Source organism: Rhinolophus sinicus, linkage group LG10 (genome assembly GCF_036562045.2).
Source record: "Rhinolophus sinicus isolate RSC01 linkage group LG10, ASM3656204v1, whole genome shotgun sequence".
NCBI classification, from domain to species: domain Eukaryota; kingdom Metazoa; phylum Chordata; class Mammalia; order Chiroptera; family Rhinolophidae; genus Rhinolophus; species Rhinolophus sinicus.
In genome coordinates this window covers 80,177,090-80,195,449 of record NC_133759.1, presented here as the reverse complement: position 1 = coordinate 80,195,449, position 18,360 = coordinate 80,177,090, and the positions used below count along the sequence as shown (strand labels likewise).

The 18,360-nt window shown below is 38.7% G+C and overlaps 1 protein-coding gene across 2 annotated transcripts; it reads left to right on the top strand.

Moving 5' to 3' along the window:
• The first annotated feature begins 3,238 nt into the window (after window positions 1-3,238).
• Window positions 3,239-18,218, top strand: CDC23 (cell division cycle 23). Of its 2 annotated transcripts, XM_019740375.2 has the most exons (16): window positions 3,239-3,427; window positions 3,515-3,587; window positions 5,071-5,208; window positions 6,402-6,444; window positions 6,957-7,062; window positions 7,164-7,296; window positions 9,117-9,294; window positions 9,373-9,470; window positions 9,616-9,697; window positions 14,778-14,931; window positions 15,048-15,167; window positions 15,623-15,698; window positions 16,027-16,088; window positions 16,777-16,855; window positions 16,936-17,055; window positions 17,252-18,218. In XM_019740375.2, exons 1-16 carry the CDS (start codon window positions 3,267-3,269, stop codon window positions 17,420-17,422), a joined length of 1,794 nt encoding a protein of 597 aa, XP_019595934.1. In that variant the 5' UTR covers window positions 3,239-3,266; the 3' UTR covers window positions 17,423-18,218. The 2 variants fall into 2 exon arrangements, with proteins under 2 accessions (XP_019595934.1, XP_019595935.1); XM_019740376.2 differs by lacking the exon at window positions 3,515-3,587 and having other exon boundaries at window positions 3,256-3,427.
• Window positions 18,219-18,360: the final 142 nt, after the last annotated feature.

Below are 18,360 nucleotides of genomic sequence, written 5' to 3'. Positions count from 1 at the left end.
CAAGACAGCATGAAGCTATGTACACAGATAGGTGAAAACAACACAGAAACCAGTGATTTCATTTGGGTGAGAGTTATACGATAATGTTGTATTTATTTACAATTATTTAATAGGATTTATATTTTTAGTGCGTTTTAGGTTCACAGCAAACTTGAGCAGATAGTACAGGGATTTCCCTATAGTCCCTTCTCCACACATGCAGAGAGCTTCCCTATTATCAACATTTCCCACCGAGTGGTGCATTTGTTATAATTGGTGAACTTAAGTGTTAAAGTCTAGTTTATATTAGGATCTAGTTACATTAGGATTCACTCTTGGTGTTGTACATGGGTTTGGATAAGTCTATAATGACATGTACGAGTATCTACCATTATAGTCTCATAGAGTCATTTTACCGTCCTAAAAATCCTCTGTGCTCTGCCTATTCATCTCACCCTGCCCCCTGGCAAGCACTGACCTTTTTACTGTCTCCATAGTTTTGTCTTTTCCAGAATGTCATATAGTTGGAGTCATATAATATGTAGACTTTTCATATTGGCTTCTTTCACTTAGTAAATGCATTGACGTTTTCTCCATCTTTTCATGGCTTGATAGCTCATTTCTTTTTAGTAGTGAATAATATTCTGTTGTCTGCATGGACCAGTTTATTTATCCATTCATCTACCGAAGGACATCTTGATTATTTCCATATTTTGACAATTATGAATAAAGCTGCTATAAACATCTACTCAGCTTTTCGTGTGGATATAAGTTTTCAACTCCCTTGGTAAACACCAAGCAAGGAGTGCAGTTGCTGGATCATATACAAGAGGAGTTTTAGTTTTGTAAGAAACTGCTAAACTGTTTTCCAAAGTGTACATTTTCCATTCCCAGCAACAATGAATGAGAGTTCTTTTTGCTCCACATCCTCGCTAGCATTTGGCGTTGTCAGTGTTCTGGATTCTGGCCATTCTAATAGGTATGTAGTGGTATATATTTTTTCTTTATGGTTACTGTATTCTTCAAGTTTTCTGTATTGATCATACATTATTTTGTAATAGAAAAAAATGTGTAATAAAACAGAAAGCTACAAAGTCCATGTAATAGCAGGGAGTGGTGGGGAAGGGTGGGGGAGGAATAAATATTATATAACATTACATAAAGAAAAACATAACACAAAGTAATGATACTGTCAGAACAACTATGATTTTAAAAATTGTAAAAAAACAATTGTGAAAATTATATCCAATTTAGCTTTTCATTCTTTGGGAGAAAAGACTGGCTACACCCAAAATGTGTCATCTGTAGAGTATTACTTGCCAAAAGCATCTTGAAATGCCCTCTATTTTTTTTTATTTAAAAACTAAAAATAATAAAATTATATACAATTATAAAAATAAACAATTTTATATTTTAAAGGAGAAAAGGAAGAATTCTAAACAAATCATAAAAGCATTATTTGACTATTATAATGCCATTGTTAAACAAAAAATGTAACTTCCACAGCTTCAAGTCTTTTTAAAAGAAAGGGTTTATTAGGCCATGGCTAGCAAAAAAAGACCGGTCTTGGCGCCTGGAGTCTAAACCACCAGCAGCATGGCTATGTAGGAAAGACAACATGCCATCTCGGAGTTTTGCAAGGGTTTTTATAACATTAAGTGGGGGAGAAGATGTAAACTTCTGAAAGGATTTACATTCGCTATAGACAAAGGGGATGGGAGAAGGTGAATGGGGTTAGTTCTGGAATAGGCTCCGCACCAAAGTCCCTAAAGCTCATGTGTAAACAAGAAGCAGAGGCTCCTGGGATTCCACAGTGCCTGGCTAGTCTTTCTTTTTAGATAATTTCAGAAATAGTCACCTGGAAGTTAGTTTAATAATTCCAAAATACACTGAGTGCAAGCAGTCTTACGTTGATTTTGCACTGCAGTTGTTAACTGATTAACCCCTTTTTATCTTTTTTCCACCATCTGGCCTACTGTAATTTAATTTTGGATATCTCAGAATTCTCTCCTTGTCACCATAGACAGTTACATTTCATTCTACGTGTATTTATTCGGTTTATATTCAGAATATACACGAGTAGATGTATAAGGTAATTTTTGTATTTGCTAATAAATAATGCTTTTTAAGTTCTAAATTTAAAATGAATATAAAGTGTGCATTACTTGTGAAACAAGAAAAAAGAATTTTGCCTTAATATGTCTTATGGTACAATAAAGTTGACTTTGTAATACAATCTTTAATAATATATATTCATCTAAAACACATGTTTTACCTAAAATCACTTCCATATAACAAAAAGTTCAAAAAATTCCCAAACGAATTGGTAAAATCATATTACAAAAGGGCTAAAAACAAAAAAATTGAAAATGTTTATGTAATGTTTAAGAACACTGGACTTTGGAGTTAGAGCTAGGTTATAATCTAGACTCTCCTTGGAAGTGATAGAAACTCGCTGAGTTTCCTTTTTTTTTTTCTTTTTTTTTTTTTTTTAAATTTATTGGGGTGACAATTGTTAGAAAATTACACAGATTTCAGGTGTACAATTCTGCATTACATCATCTATAAATCCCATTGTGTGTTCACCACCCAGAGTCAGTTCTTCCATCACCATATATTTGGAGCTTCCATTTTTTTAATCTGTAAAATTGGGATGATACGAATATCATATACTAGGTGTTTTAAGGGTTAAACTACATTATGCTTGTAAAAGTACACAACCTGTCACAGGATAAACCTTCAGTTAATGTTAGCTCTCTTTCCCACCCTGGAGTAAGAAAGAGGGTGGATAATAGAGGAAGGATTTTCCACCTGTGGCCATAGATCTCCCTACTTTAAGAAAAAATCCAGAGTACTATACGGGTCATCTTTGCTAGACACATGCATCACTTGGTTATCCAGTGGCAGAGGATCTGCTGACAACTACACTCTTTCTATCTTTCATCCAATCACATCACCCTTAAGGTGCAGGGCACTCCACCTTCTGCACTTTTTCTTGCCCCCTACTCCCACGCCACCTTCCCAGTCACATATTCTCTGTCCCGCGGAGAAATCGTGTCTTTTTTCCCCTCCCTTTCCTGCTTCTAACTTTCCCGCCCCAGTAGCTCTTGGCCAATCGGGAATGTAGTTGGCTCTTCTTTCCCGGCCTCTTAGTGACGTACAGAGAAGAGAGGTCTCTGATTGGTTGTTCTGGAGCAAGAGCCCACCAATAACAGGCCGACGTTTTGGGAGCAGACGCACAGCTAGTATTGTCGCTGGTGATTGGCTGGAGTGGCCGAGACGGGGAAATGGCTGCGAACCCCTCTGTAGTCCCGGTGGCCCTGACGGCTCCGGTGGTACAGGTTTTGTCAGCGAGCGGCGATTTCTCAAATTTGCGAGAAATTAAAAAGCAGCTGCTACTCATCGCCGGCCTTACCCGGGAGCGTGGCCTACTGCACAGTAGCAAATGGTGAGATGTTGGGGTCGGAAGGGACCGGGCTTGGATCCTTACTCTTGGGGTCCTGTGGAGCTGATTCAGTTTGCGGGGGTGTTCCAGGTCCGCGGAGTTGGCCTTCTCCCTTCCGGCGTTGCCTCTGGCCGAGCTGCAGCCGCCTCCGCCTATTACAGAGGTAAGGACTTCTTCACAGCAAACGCTTCCCATCAACCCAAGAGGTACTGAGTGACCTGTCACTGGAGGGGAGCAGCAGACTGCTTAGCAGGAATGTTTGTAGAGGAAATTCAAGCATTTAAAGAACTGGGTGCTTTAAGCGATTTTATATGAGTGGTTCTGTTGAGCTTCGAAGGATTTGGTGGTGCTCTTAAGCTGGAGAGAATTAGTAAACAGTCATTAAGATTTCAGCCTTTTGGTTTTGTAGCCCATTGTAGACAATATTCCTAACGATAAGAAGAAGCAAAGGTTTTTACAGAAGAGCGAAACTGGCTTTGGATTCAGACAGCTCTGTGTTCAGATCTCAGCCACACTGGCAACTTACTTAACCTCCTGAACCATAGTTTCCTCATCTGTGAAATGCGGTTAATAGTATGTACTGTATGGGGCTATTGAGAGACTTAAATGACATATGAATATGTTTTATGTATGATCTGTAGTACATATGTTTACATAGTCTGTGCAGTCTGAATCCTTTTCGTCATAACCCATTTCGTTATTCCCAAAGATGCCATTTCTTGATTTTTTTTTTTTTACCTCCACTTAAAAACAATGACTATTTCCTACTCCAAAAGGTATAATGCAGGTGAGAGAGGGCAGGGGAAGAAATAAGCAAATAGTGAGTGGATGTGAAAAGGGCCACCAGAATCCTAAGCTGAATGGGCACAGTTAAGACATGTTTATCCAATGAAAAAAACGCTGAATATGTTTTGGTTCTAGTTTTGTGCTGGTAATATTTGGGGCAAGAAGAATGAGGAGAATTAAATTATTAAAGTTTTAGTCAACTTATCTCTAGAGTTTGGGGGGATTGTATGTTTTTAACTTAAATATGCATTTTTTTACGTAGAGACTAATAGCTGTGTTCTATGCTTTTTGCGATACTAACATACCAAAACTTTCTTGAAATACAAAAAGTATAAATAACTGCACAATATATTGCATTTATGTAGGAATCTAAAAGCCTGGAGAAGGAAGGGAATATCAAATATGCCAGACATTTTCCATGACTTTTTCACTTTTTCCTCATATCGAATCTGTGTTACTGGCTCCATTTTACAGATGGAGACATGAATATTCAAGGAAGCGAAGTTAACATCCCTACTAAGGTCATGAAACCAGGAAATCAAGGAGTCAGAATTTGAATCCAGGTCCCTAATGCTAAAGCCTGTGCAACTTCCCACTACATTTGCAGAAACAATACAAGTTTCTGGGTGTATTGGTTTAGTTTTTTAAAGTTTCATTTTTCCCCAACTTTTTATTTTGGGAAAAAAAAAAGGTTCTATGACCTTACTTCATTAATAAGTAGATAAATAAATCTATTAGGTTTTTGGGAGGAGGAACATAATTATTTTTTCTTACATCTTGGAATTAATGAATATGCCTCTTTGACTAGAACTTTTGTTGTCCTGTTCCCAACCACTTACATAAATTTGTCTCTTTTCTAGGAGGATGCCCAGGATATGGATGCTTACACCCTGGCCAAGGCTTACTTTGATGTTAAAGAGTATGATCGGGCAGCACATTTCCTGCATGGATGCAATAGCAAGAAAGCCTATTTCCTGTACATGTATTCTAGATATCTGGTGAGGGCCATTTACCTTCAGTGAAGCATCCACATTTAGAACCAAGTGGAAAAAGTTAAATCTTTTAAATAGCTTAACAACAATCTATTTGGTAAATGTACTTTATACTTTACAATAATAAAGAAGATGTCAGAAGTAAAATAAAAAGAATGATAGTATAAAAAAATGTTAAAAATATTGATAATATTCATTATTGACAAAGGTGTGGGGCCGTAGACCTGACTTTAGGAGTAAAAGTTCGTACAGCCATTTTGGAAGTCAATTTTGGCAGAGTATGTCAATTTGGAATACTATGACCAAACAGTTCTACTTTAAAAAACTTGTCCAATGAAAATACTTCATTATGTGCACAGAGATATATATATACAGGGCTTTTCATTGAAGTATTATTTGTGATAGCTAAAAAAAAAAAGTCAACAACTTAAATATGCATTAGTCAGGAAATCCGTTGTTAATTCTTACCTGAAGTATTCTTTTTTTTTCATTCCTGATTTGGAGTTCTCTCCCCCCACACCCCTAATCCCCCTCTTCCGCCTCCCACGCCTACTCCGGTTCAAGCTGTTGTTTCTCGGTCTAGTTGTGTAGGACACAGCTCCCTGGCCCATGCTAGTATTAGGGGCGCCATGGCAGCCTGCCACTCTTGGCGGCACATGGTAGCCTATGGCAGTTCATGCCAACCTCCGGCTACTCATGGCAGCCCAGCTCCAGGGAGAACTGCTGTTCACAGTCTTAACTGTAGAGGGCGCAGCTCACTGGCCCTGTGGGTATCGAACTGATGACCTCTGCATTAGGAGCATCGAGCTCCAACCACCTGAGCCATCGGGCTGGCCCTGAAGTATTCTTTATATCTTGCAAAATGATGATTTTCTTCTTCAGCACTCTTTCCATTTACTATTCACCACTTGGCGTTCTACTCTAACCAAGAGCCTTCCCTTCCCTTCTCCATTTGTTTTTCTGTTTATGTGGTATCAGATAAGGATTCCTATATTTGCAATTGTTTGTAATTCATTATTGTACTCAAATTATTCCAGATTTGACCAGTGGGAGCCCCTGAATAGTTGTTTAAAATTAGTGACCAATGAGAGGTGCCATTTTCGTTGGACTTGGACCCTTTAGGTAGAATCAGGCTGCTAGTTTTAGAACAAGTTCAGAATAAACTGAAAAAGTACCTATTTGATGATTTTCTTTTACAGTCTGGAGAAAAGAAGAAGGACGATGAAACAGTTGATAGCCTAGGTATGAATTTCTTTCTCTTACTTTTAGGATTAAAGCAGGGGTTGCACATACAAATGCCTACAGGAGCCAGACAAGTAATATAAATGTGTGAAATGGTCTGAGGAGGACTGTTGGAAATTGGAGAGCACAACTGGCTGGTTGTCACCCAGCTCCAGCGAGGGCTGCCTTGTGGCCTGGTGTGGTCAGGGCTTTCTTCCCTTGGCCCTACCCCATTCTCTGTATCCTGAAGCTGGAAATTCAGATTTTTAGTTGAGGCTTCTGATTTTTAAACATTGGTAACTAATTCAAAAATTTTCAAAACCTGTGTGAGCCTAACAAAGTATGATTGCAGACCAGTTACCAGTTGTGATTTTTGGAATAAAGTAAATGAATTGTGTAAGATATCATTGAGCACTTGTGAGTGTTTGCTAGAAGTTTCAAGTGTAACTGGTTGATGCCAAAGGGATTATCTAGGTCTATGAAATGAAGACCAGCAGTCTTCTCTTAGATCAGAGACTTTGTTTCTTTTGTAGGCCCTCTGGAAAAAGGACAAGTAAAAAATGAGGCTCTTAGAGAATTGAGAGTAGAGCTCAGCAAAAAACACCAGGCTCGGGAACTTGATGGATTTGGCCTTTATCTGTAAGTGTTAGAGTAATTTGGAACTTTCTATAACATATTCTCCTGAGTAAAAGAGAGATGTTATAGAGCATTAACTTCTGTGATTAATCCTTCTTTCCTAGGTATGGTGTTGTGCTTCGAAAACTGGACTTGGTGAAAGAGGCCATTGATGTGTTTGTGGAGGCTACTCATGTTTTGCCTTTGCATTGGGGAGCCTGGCTAGAACTCTGTAACTTGATTACAGACAAAGAGATGGTAAATTGAGATGAGCTAAGTGAAAAACCCTGTGCTCCACGTCTTTGTAATTCTGTAATAATGGAGTGGGGGGAGAGAGGTTTGCTAAGCCTTTGATTATAACTAGCTCTTTGCTCCTTCTCTAGTCTCTCTTACTGTTGGGATTCAGGTCTTCAATTGAAAGATACCTGTCTAGCTCTTGTTCGGTAGTTGCTGTTGGATTTGCATCCACTTGTGCTAGGGTATCTTTTCATATTCATGTTTTCACATTTAAGTTTTACTGTAACTTGTTTTATAGACCAAATGCTATGATAATTTCCTAATTCCAAAGTTGCTATAGTAAAGGTTTCTCTGATAGCAAAAACTGTATTAAAAACGTTTTTACTTTATTTTATTTTATTTTTTTAAGGAGAGTGCAGCTCACAGTGGCCTATGTGGGGGTCGAACCGGTAACCTTGGTGTTATCAGTACCATGCTCTAACCAACTGAGCTAACCAACCACCCCATAAAAACATTTTTAAAGTCTGCTGAGCTCTCATAGGACTCTAAAGATTTAAAGATTTGTTAATTAATGAAATAATGTATATGACATTGCTTTATAAACTGTAATATTTTATTAGTCATTATTAGAGAACATTGTCTATAGTGTTTACTTTGCTGTTCTTCAGTAGTTAATGAAAGTGATAACACATTTCCTTTTGTTTGCTCTAAAGAGCCAAAAGCTGATTAATTTCCCCCCAATAATGATATATGCTACTAAATCCATGTCTGAAATCTTATCTTGGTTTACTTGTATTCACCTATCTCTAATTGCCTACTAGATTTTCACTGAAAGTTTGTTTTATGTCTGAACTCAAAATACGCAAAACCAAATTTCTCATCTTACCTACTAGATTCTCGTTCTTCCTCCCAACTTAATAGACTCTCATTAGCATCACCATTTCTCAAGACACCCAGTCTTAATGCCTTAGAGTCATATTTGTCTCTTATCTCCCTTTACTCAGTCACTAGACATTGCTATGGTTTCTTTCTGCATGTCTTTCTCTTGGTTTCCTTTGCCATCTTGGTTTTCATTTCCAATTTGGATTCTTTCTAAGTAATACTTTCTTTCTAGCTTTCCCATTTTTACACTCTTATTTCCAAGCCACCCTGCATATTGTTTCCAAGCTTATTTTTATTATTATTATTAGTTTTAGGAGTACAAAACAATGTAATAGTTAGACATTTATACCCCTCACAAAGTGATAACCCGCCCTCCCCCAATCTACTACCCCTCTGACATCATATATGGCTGTTACAGTTCCAGTGACTCTATTCCTTATGTCCAAGTTTATTCTTAAATCATCCATGTCATCATGTCATTCTCTTGAAAAAAAATGTCATGGTTTCCTGTTGCATCCCATTTACTGTTGCACCATAGGACCCACCCTACCAGTTCAGTCTTATTTTCCCACTACTTCCCAATACAAAGGTTCCCCTCAAACAAAGCTCGTTTCTTTATCCTCTCTGCCCACACTCATCATGACTCCTTTTCCTCTATTTATGTCGTTGCCCTTACCTAGAATGTCTTTTTACTCTTCCTCTCCCTTTTTTTCTATTCAAGTCTACCTGTCCTCCAAGACTCACCTCAAATCCTATCTTTTCTTTGAAGCCTTCCTCAATTAGGCATTCCTCCCTATTGTGCTTGTAAGTCCTAATAACTGAACTGCCTTGTGTTCATTGTTAAGTGCTCTAATAAAATTTTGGTGATAAAGACCTTTAGACAATAAAAATAGTTCCTTCATGTTCATTTGGGAGAGGCCAAAGTATATTAAGTGTGTTCCTCTCTCTCCTGCTGCCAGCTGAAGTTCCTGTCTCTGCCAGACACCTGGATGAAAGAGTTTTTTCTGGCTCATATATACACAGAGTTGCAGTTGATAGAGGAGGCCCTGCAAAAGTATCAGAATCTCATTGATGTGGGCTTCTCTAAGAGCTCATATATTGTTTCCCAAATTGCAGTTGCCTATCACAATATCAGAGGTGAGTGAATAAGGACAAAATAAAATACCATCAACCTTGAAGTAGCACTGTGTTTCCTGAACTATCTTCTTTCTGCAGATATCGACAAAGCCCTCTCTATTTTTAATGAGCTAAGGAAACAAGACCCTTACAGGATTGAAAATATGGACACATTCTCCAACCTTCTTTATGTCAGGGTGAGCTGCTTCCTTTACTTGGACTTGATTAAGTTCTTTTGTGCTTTCATCTGGGTTGGATTGTCATCCAGTTGCATTAGCTACAAGGAAAGTAATTTAGGCGTTTCCTTTTTCATGCTTAGATTGTCTTTCTCTTTTCTTCTAGAGCATGAAATCTGAGTTGAGTTATCTGGCTCACAACCTCTGTGAGATTGATAAATACCGTGTAGAAACGTGCTGTGTAATTGGTAAGAGTCATTATATTTTTCTTTTAAAATTTCTCTTTATTGTAAGTAATATAAATGTAAAAATACCAACACTGTGAAAGTGTCAAAGGTAACAAAATTATATACCGTGGAATGTGAAAGCTCACCGTAATCCGATTCCCAAGATTATTTAGTGATCATGACTCCAGAATATTTTTCTGTGTGAATACTAAAAAGTGTGTGTGTGGGTGGGTGTGTGCATACAATTTTCTTGGAAAAATAATGTCGTTATACATATTGCTTTGTAACTTCATTTTTTTCTAACTTAACAATATATCTTTTCCATGTTTTCATGTTAATACATTTAGATTTGTTTCTTTTTTTTTTCCATTTTAAATATTACATTTTATTTAATTAATTAATTAATTTTTTTTTTAAAGATTTTTTTTTTTTTTTTAATTGGGGAAGGGGAACAGGACTTTATTGGGGAACAATGGTCAAATTGTTGTCCTTTCAATCTTAGTTGTGGGGGGTTCTGTTCAGCTTCAAGTTGTTGTTCTTTCAGTCTTAGTTGTGGAGGGCGCAGCTCAGCTCCAGGTCCAGTTTCCGTGCTAGTTGCAGGGGGCACAGCCCACCATCCCTTGCGGGAGTCGAACCGGCAACCTTGTGGTTGAGAGGACAGGCTCCAACCAACTGAGCCATCTGGGAGCTCAGCGGCAGCTCAGCTCAAGGTGCCGTGTTCAATTTTAGTTGCAGGGGGCGCTGCCCACCATCCCTTGCAGGAGTCGAGGAATTGAACTGGCAACCTTGTGGTTGAGAGCCCGTGCTCCAACCAACAACTGAGCCATCCGGGAGGCAGCTCAGCTCAAGGTGCCGTGTTCAATCTTAGCTGCAGGGGGCAGAGCCCACCATCCCTTGCGGGACTCGAGGAATTGAACTGGCAACCTGGTTGAGAGCCCACTGGCCCATGTGGGAATCGAACCGGCAGCCTTCGGAGTTAGGAGCACAGAGCTCTAACCGCCTGAGCCACCGGGCCGGCCCCTTTAATTTATTTTTTAGTTAAAGTTTATTGGGGTAACGATTGTTGGTGAAGTTACATAGGTTTCGGGTGTACCATTCTGTAATACATCATCTATATATCACATTGTGTGTTCACCACCCAGAGTCAGTTCTCCTTCCATCACCATATATTTGATTAGATTTGTATTTCTGATGGCTATTGAGTATTTTATTATGTAGACGTGCCATCATTTTTATTATTTTCTATTATATAAGTTGTGGCCAATGTTTTGTAAATATAAAAACTGCTTCAGGAAACATCTGAGTATGTGTACATTTATTTTTGCATGTTTGTGCAACTATTCCTCTGTCATAAACAGTGGAAAAGTGAGTATCAAAAGTGTGTATATTTTAAACTTTAGTGTTACTGAAATGTTTGTAAGAATTCCCAGTCCTGTGAAATGTTTCTCTGTATCAGGGTGTCTCAGTCACTGTTGGCACTAGTGACATCTTGGGCTGCAGTTTTTTTGTGAGGGGCTGTCCTATGCATTGTAGGATATTAGCAGTATCCCTAGCCTCTACCTATAGATGCCATTAGATCCCTTCCTCCAGTTGTGACAATCCAAAATGTTTGCAGATATTGCTAAATAACTCTTGGGGTCAGAATCATCCCACATTGAGAACCATGGTCCTATGTACTTGGCCACACTAGTGTGCCTGATAATCAGTTGACATAAACAGAAGACTGGCCACTGCTGGGTAAATGTAAGCTTGGTTGGTTGTTATTGAAAGCCTAGGTTCCCCGGAGATGAAAGGGAGATACCCGTTTCTGGGTCTTTGGTGACACTGCATCAAGATCGTACATTCGTACCTCTCTAGGTCAGGATGTTGTTAATAAACTGATAGAGTTTCAGTTTATTAATCATTCAATAAATATTTCATGCCCCTGAGGAAGTTGTAGTCTAGTATGGGAAATAAGCATTAAAAAGACGTAGTAAGTCCCATGGGAACATAGGTAGGAGTAGGAACAACTGACCTTTTCAGTATCAGGGCATTATGAATAAAGTATAAAGTCCATTAAGGTGAGGGTGGAACTCCAATTTATTCAGAAAACACCTTCAAGCATCTTCTGAATGCCAGGCACTGTGCTTTGTATTGCAGTACATATCCTAATTACCTGTTGAGGAAGGCCAATAAGGAAACAACTGTAATATAGTGGATCGAGTGTTGTGATTGAAGTAAATGTAGGATGCTAAGGGAGTCCATAGGAAAGGTATGTAGTCCAGTCTGACATTAGGGAAGGTGATGCTTGAAGGATGGGCAGTAGTGAAACAGTTCAATAAGGAAGAAGATTGACTTGGGAAGGGCATTGTAATGCAGAGGCATTGAAGTGGGAAACAGACATTGTGCTGGAAATTGTTCAGCATCCTGAAGCATGGAGTGGGAGGTGGGAATGTACAAAAAGGGGCCCGAGCTTGAAGAGCCTTTTATGTCTTGCGGAAAGTTTGGATTTTATTCTTAAGGCAGTAGGAGTATTCTGAAGGATTTGAAACCAGAGAGGGATGAAAGTTTTCAGATTTTCATTTTTAAATGGTGACTGGAGACAATGTGCTGGGAGGATTAGAAAAAGGGCAAGACTAGGGGCGTTTGAAATAATCCAGTCTAGGGCTGGTGAGAGCCTAAGATGAGGAGGTATTGTTGGGAGGAATGGAGAGAAGCGATTGGATTTAGAAGATATTTAGGAAGTAGAAGAAACAGGAATTGGTGGCTGGGTAACCAGATTGATAATAATGCCCTTTACATGAAGAAAGGAAATAGAGGTAGTATCAAGAGGGGAGATAATGAGCAGTTCTTTTTTTTAACCTATTGACTTAAAACCAATTAAAATCAAAGGAGACATACATATGAAGAGTAATGATTTAGGAATTTCTTGTTCGTTTAATAATCATTTCAGGTGAACTCCTTAATGAACTGTGTTTGTTTTTTTCTCAGTATATTTGTAATGCCCAGCAAAGTTCCTGACATATGATCAATATATGTCTGTTGAATTCAGCCCTCCTACCCTAAAACTTAAGAAACATTAAATATGACACAAAATACACTTCAGTTTTCACATTAAAGCCAGTTCAGAGGACGTGAAAGGAACTTTCACTTTCTCCCCAGAAAAAAAGAAACTGAAGACCTAAGAGAGAATGAAACAACTTAAGAATAGAGTGATGACAAGAATCTCATACTTGTTTAGTTGTTTCTTCTGCTTTTATGGCTTAATGTGAATTGATTGCTTCCTTCTTTGTCTTTTCTGGAGTTCCAATCTCTGAGATGCAGACATGTATGTATGTATGTATGTATGTATGTATCAGCATAGAGCATAGTTAAGATTCGGATTCTGGAACCAGACTGCCTAAGTTTAGATCTTGGTTCTGCTACTAACTAGCTGAGTGACCTTGGACCTAAGCTCTCTGTGCTGTAGTTCTTCATTCATAAAGTGATAATAGTAGAAGCTTCTCTTATTGCAAAGGTTAAATAAATTAATATATACAAAGTCCTTATAACAATGTAAGTTGCCTAGTATAGTGAACATGAACTTGAACTTAAATGATCAGGTATAGGATACAGACAATTGCTATAAATGATTTCTCCTGCATCAAACTAACAGCTGAATCTAGACCGATTAAAAAAAAAAACATATATGGAGGTTTTGTTACTTGGTTTTTATCAAAATGGAATCATATAATTTCTTTGCAGTTTGCTTTTTCCACCTGACAGTATATCATGATCTCTGCAAGTTAGTATATATACAGCTAAACTTACCTTTTTATTTTTTTATGCACATGCAGTTTATACATAAAGGAGATATTTTAAAGTGCAGGGTTTTTTTTGGCTTGCTGCTCCCTTCTTCCTTCAAGATACTTATGTTAGTATGTTCCATATCACATAAAAATGTATATACACATATGTGGAGTTTAATGGGATATTTGCTTTACAAAAATAGGATTGTTATATACATTTCTCCACATTTTACATTTGTCATTCAACAACATCTTGTAAAAAAATCCCTTCAAGTCTTGGTATAGCTCTAATTCATTCTTTTTTTTTAAAAAAAATAGCTTTTTGGGGGTATAATTTACACACCATAAAATTCCCCTGCTTTAAATTTATAGTTCCTGAGTTTTTGTAAATTTATACAGTTGTGTAACCATAGCCACAATCCAGTTTAGAACATCACTTCACCCCGAAAAGTTTCCTTGGGTCTGTTTGCAGTCAGTCCCACTCCCATCCCCTCGTGGCCACAGATCTATCTTCTATCTCTATAGTTTTGCCTTTTCCAGAAATTTCATACAAATGGAATCTTGCAGTGTTTAGCCTTATTGTCTGGCTTCTTTCACTTAGCGGTTTTTGACGATCATACATATTGTAGCATGTATTAATAGTTCTTTCGTTTTTATTGCTGACTAGTATTCCATTGTTTGGCTATATACCACATTTTGTTTATTCATTTACCGATTGACATAAGACAGATGGCTTTTAAACCCTTTCTTCAAATAAAAGCTTTCACAGAATCCTAAAATATTTCACTTGCTCTTTTTAAGACCAATGATAATAAAACTGCTTTGATTTCCATGGGAGAAAGGAGTTCAAAACTACCTATTTCACCCTTGAGGTACGTCCTCAGAACCCAGGAATATTGTTGGAAAACCACCAATCTAGAGCTAACTAGAAATTTCCTACCCTTTGTTAAGAAAATATGTGTATAAATGCTATATTCAGATGAAATAAAATGAAGAAAAACTTGCAGTGTTAGGGAATACTTTTTTAAAAAAAAAACCAGACTGTGTGATAGATGATACATATTTCCCAAGGGAATGCTGATATACCCCTTGTGTACAATTTGGCTGTTCTGCAAGGACTTTGGGGGAATGGGTTATGGTTTCATGCCCACTCTGAGGAGTGCCGTCTATTTTAGTAGACTTTTATTTTTACCTTTCTAGTTTTATACACACACACACACACACACACACACACACACGCACACAAATACACGGGTGGGACAGTTAAGTTTGCGAACTTCCCACCGTATAAGTGCATATATATATTTTGTTTGCTTGCTTTGTTTTTCAATCAGGCAATTATTATAGTTTGCGTTCTCAGCATGAGAAAGCAGCCTTATATTTCCAGAGAGCCTTGAAATTGAATCCTCGGTATCTTGGGGCCTGGACACTGATGGGACATGAGTACATGGAAATGAAGAACACATCTGCCGCTATTCAGGCTTATAGGTGAGCTAGTGGGGGGTGAGGTGGAGCCGGTGGCTGTGATGTTAGGAGCCTTTATTGAGCCTGCAAGTCACTAACCTTGATTCTGCCCTCTTACCAGTCTCTTTTCCATTTCTTAGACATGCCATTGAGGTCAATAAGCGGGACTACAGAGCCTGGTATGGCCTCGGGCAGACCTATGAAATCCTTAAGATGCCATTTTATTGCCTTTATTATTACAGACGAGCCCACCAGCTTCGGTAAGTCTGGCCACTTGACAGTGTTCATTGTGGGAAGGGCTGATACTTTTCCTTTTGACGGCTACTAAGTGACTAACTGGCAGATAGTATACACAGTGTGGATACACTGGACAAAGGGATGATTCATGATTCACATCCTGGATGGATTTCATCACATTACTCAGGATGGTGTGCAATGTAAGACTTAGAATTGTTTATTTCTGGAATTTTTCATTTATTAGATTGGTGCAAAAGTAATTGCGGTTTAAAAGGTTAAAAATAATTGCAAAAACCACAATTACTTTTGCACCCACCTAATATTTTTGGACTGCGGTTGACTGCGGTAACTGAAACTGGAAAGTGAAACTGCGGACAAGTGGGGACGACTGTAGTGATGATGGCGGTGGTTCCTCACCGGAGGACTCTAGTTCTCTATAAAGTCCTTGCTCAAACTGCCTGTTCCTATTCTCTTTCAGGCCCAATGATTCTCGTATGCTGGTTGCTTTAGGAGAATGTTATGAAAAACTCAATCAGCTAGTGGAAGCCAAAAAGGTACCTGAAATTGGGTCCTGGAGAATTTGAGTGGAAATCTGCTGTTCGGATGAAGGATTGGGCTATCTGTGCTCTAACTTTCCTTCATTCTGGTATATCTACATAGGGAAATCTGAATATTTAGAGGTGCATGGGCTAAAAAACAAAGTGGGGGTGACATCATCAGTGGGAATGTCAGTATATAGCCTGGACCTATCAGATTTAGTGAAAATGCATTGCATCCTGCAGATATGGAGTTCTTGGAGGCTTGTAGGACGTGAGCCTTTATGTGATTAGTCATGGCACATGGGGCATTGGTCAAAGAGTGACCAGTTTATTTTTTTGACAGTGTTATTGGAGAGCTTACGCTGTGGGCGATGTGGAGAAAATGGCTCTGGTGAAACTCGCAAAGTGAGTGAAAGGAGTGAAATGCTACTGATATTTCTCTTAGCTTCTCTGGTATGGTGGGTCCTGCATGTTCTAAAGTCTATATGAGTGTGGGGATGTTGCAGGGTGTATGTATACTGGTCCGGAAATTTAGCCGTCTTGACTCTAGAGAATGCCATTTCTCTTTGAAGGGAGAATTGCTTTCCTATTAGGCAAGGAGCCAAGAATGAATTGAACGAAATGAAATGAAATTTTCATGTCAGAGCAGTCTAGGAAAACTACTTTAAGTATTGATCTCCTCCTAATAAGGACCAGGAAAATAAGGAATAACTCAGAAATAGTCAACAAAGAAGTTCTTAAATGTGATTTCATTCCTGCCAGTTCTTTTCTGGATTCTTAGAAAAAAACCTAAATTGCTTGGTATGTTTTTTTAATCTCACTTGGTATTACCAGAGAATTTCTACAAAGGTGTGTTATCGTTAAGTATTTACTAACTCTCCCTCCATCACCAGTAACAGAGTTAATTATTCTAAGCTTTGATAAAATAACCATCACATCTGGGCACTAATTCTGGATCCCAGTGTGGCATTTATGTCAAAATTTGTACTTGTCTAAGTTTTGTCTTTTTTTGGTCTTAATTGTGTGCTTTTACTTTTTATCACTAGCTTGTTTTGAGTTCTGATTTGTGCTTAAAGACCAATTTCTTTTGTAGGCTTCATGAACAGTTGACTGAGTCAGAACAGGCTGCCCAATGTTACATCAAATATATCCAAGATATCTATTCCTGTGGGGTATGTGTGTGGGGTATGAGTAGAACTGGGTTGCCAATCTTATTCTTACCACCTCAGTCATTCCTGCTTTCCCTCTCTAGGAAATAGTGGAACACTTGGAGGAGAGCACTGCTTTCCGCTATCTGGCACAGTACTATTTTAAGTGCAAGCTGTGGGATGAAGCTTCAACTTGTGCCCAAAAGTGTTGTGCATTCAATGATGTGAGTATCAATTCTTTAATAAAGGGTTTGGATTTTAGGCTCGAAATAAGATCTTTACCGTGATCTGAGGGTAGAAAGTGGTTAAGAAAGTAAGTGGAAAGGCTACCTTGATCTGTGGAACTTACACATCAGTATTTTAGAACCTGTTTTTTAGACCAGCCTTGACCATATTTAGAAACAGTTGCCTTTGTTTCAGACCCGGGAAGAAGGTAAGGCCTTGCTCCGGCAAATCCTGCAGCTTCGGAACCAAGGCGAGATTCCTTCCACCGAGATGCCTGCTCCCTTTTTCCTCCCGGCTTCACTGTCTGCTAACAACACTCCCACACGCAGAGTCTCTCCACTCAACCTGTCTTCAGTCACACCATAGTAACTGCTTTCAAGATAACCACATTGCCAGAGCCTTACCTCCATATAAAAAATGGCCACGTCTTCTTCCAAGGCCCTAGCTTTTTATCAGATGGAAACAGCTCCTTGGGGAGTTTATAGAATCACCTTCAGAGTAGACAGAAGAATCCTGGCAGGAAGAGACATTGTCTTTTGCCAGTTAGAAGCACTTCTGTCTTTCTTCTGTTCAGAGTGGCTACAGATCTTGGACTTCTTCCCAGACGCCCAGCGCGCCGCAAAATGTCCCTTTAATAGCACTTTAGCACAGGCAAGGCTACAGAACAAAGTTTTAATGATGCTGGGAGTGGAAGAGTTCTTTAGAGAGGTGAGCAAGGGAGAAGTCTGCCATTCTACCCTCTGTTGATGGTAGGGGCATTGGATACCCTGGGAAGGTCAGGGCACTGGATAGACATAACCTCGTCATTCTTGGATTTGCTAAGTGTGACTATTCTGATGTTAGAGATTGGGTTTAAATGGAGTGAAGCTATACATTTGTTCTTACTCTAGGGAGACATTCTTCCAAAACATGGTTTTGAAAAGTCTCCTGGAAGCTTTCAAATTGGAAGTAACTTACTAGAATGAGATTGAAAAAAAGGGGCAAGAGTCTCAGTGAGCACGGAACTGAAGGGCTCCACTGAGGGCATGAGATGTCTACAGTTATCTATACCCCTACTAAAGCAAAGCAAGGAGACAGGATTACAGATAATTTCATGGACATTTGGGAATATCTGGTGACTGTACAGATAAGAATAAACTCACTTCAAGCTGGTCTGTTTCAATAGGTATTTTTGACGTGATTGTTTATTTTCCTTCTATCTCCCAACAGAATTTCTTTTCAGCCTTTATCTGATGAGACAAGGTAAAGGGAATCATTCTTGGATGTGCTCTTGGAGGGTTTCAGGCCTGTGCATCTATATTCAG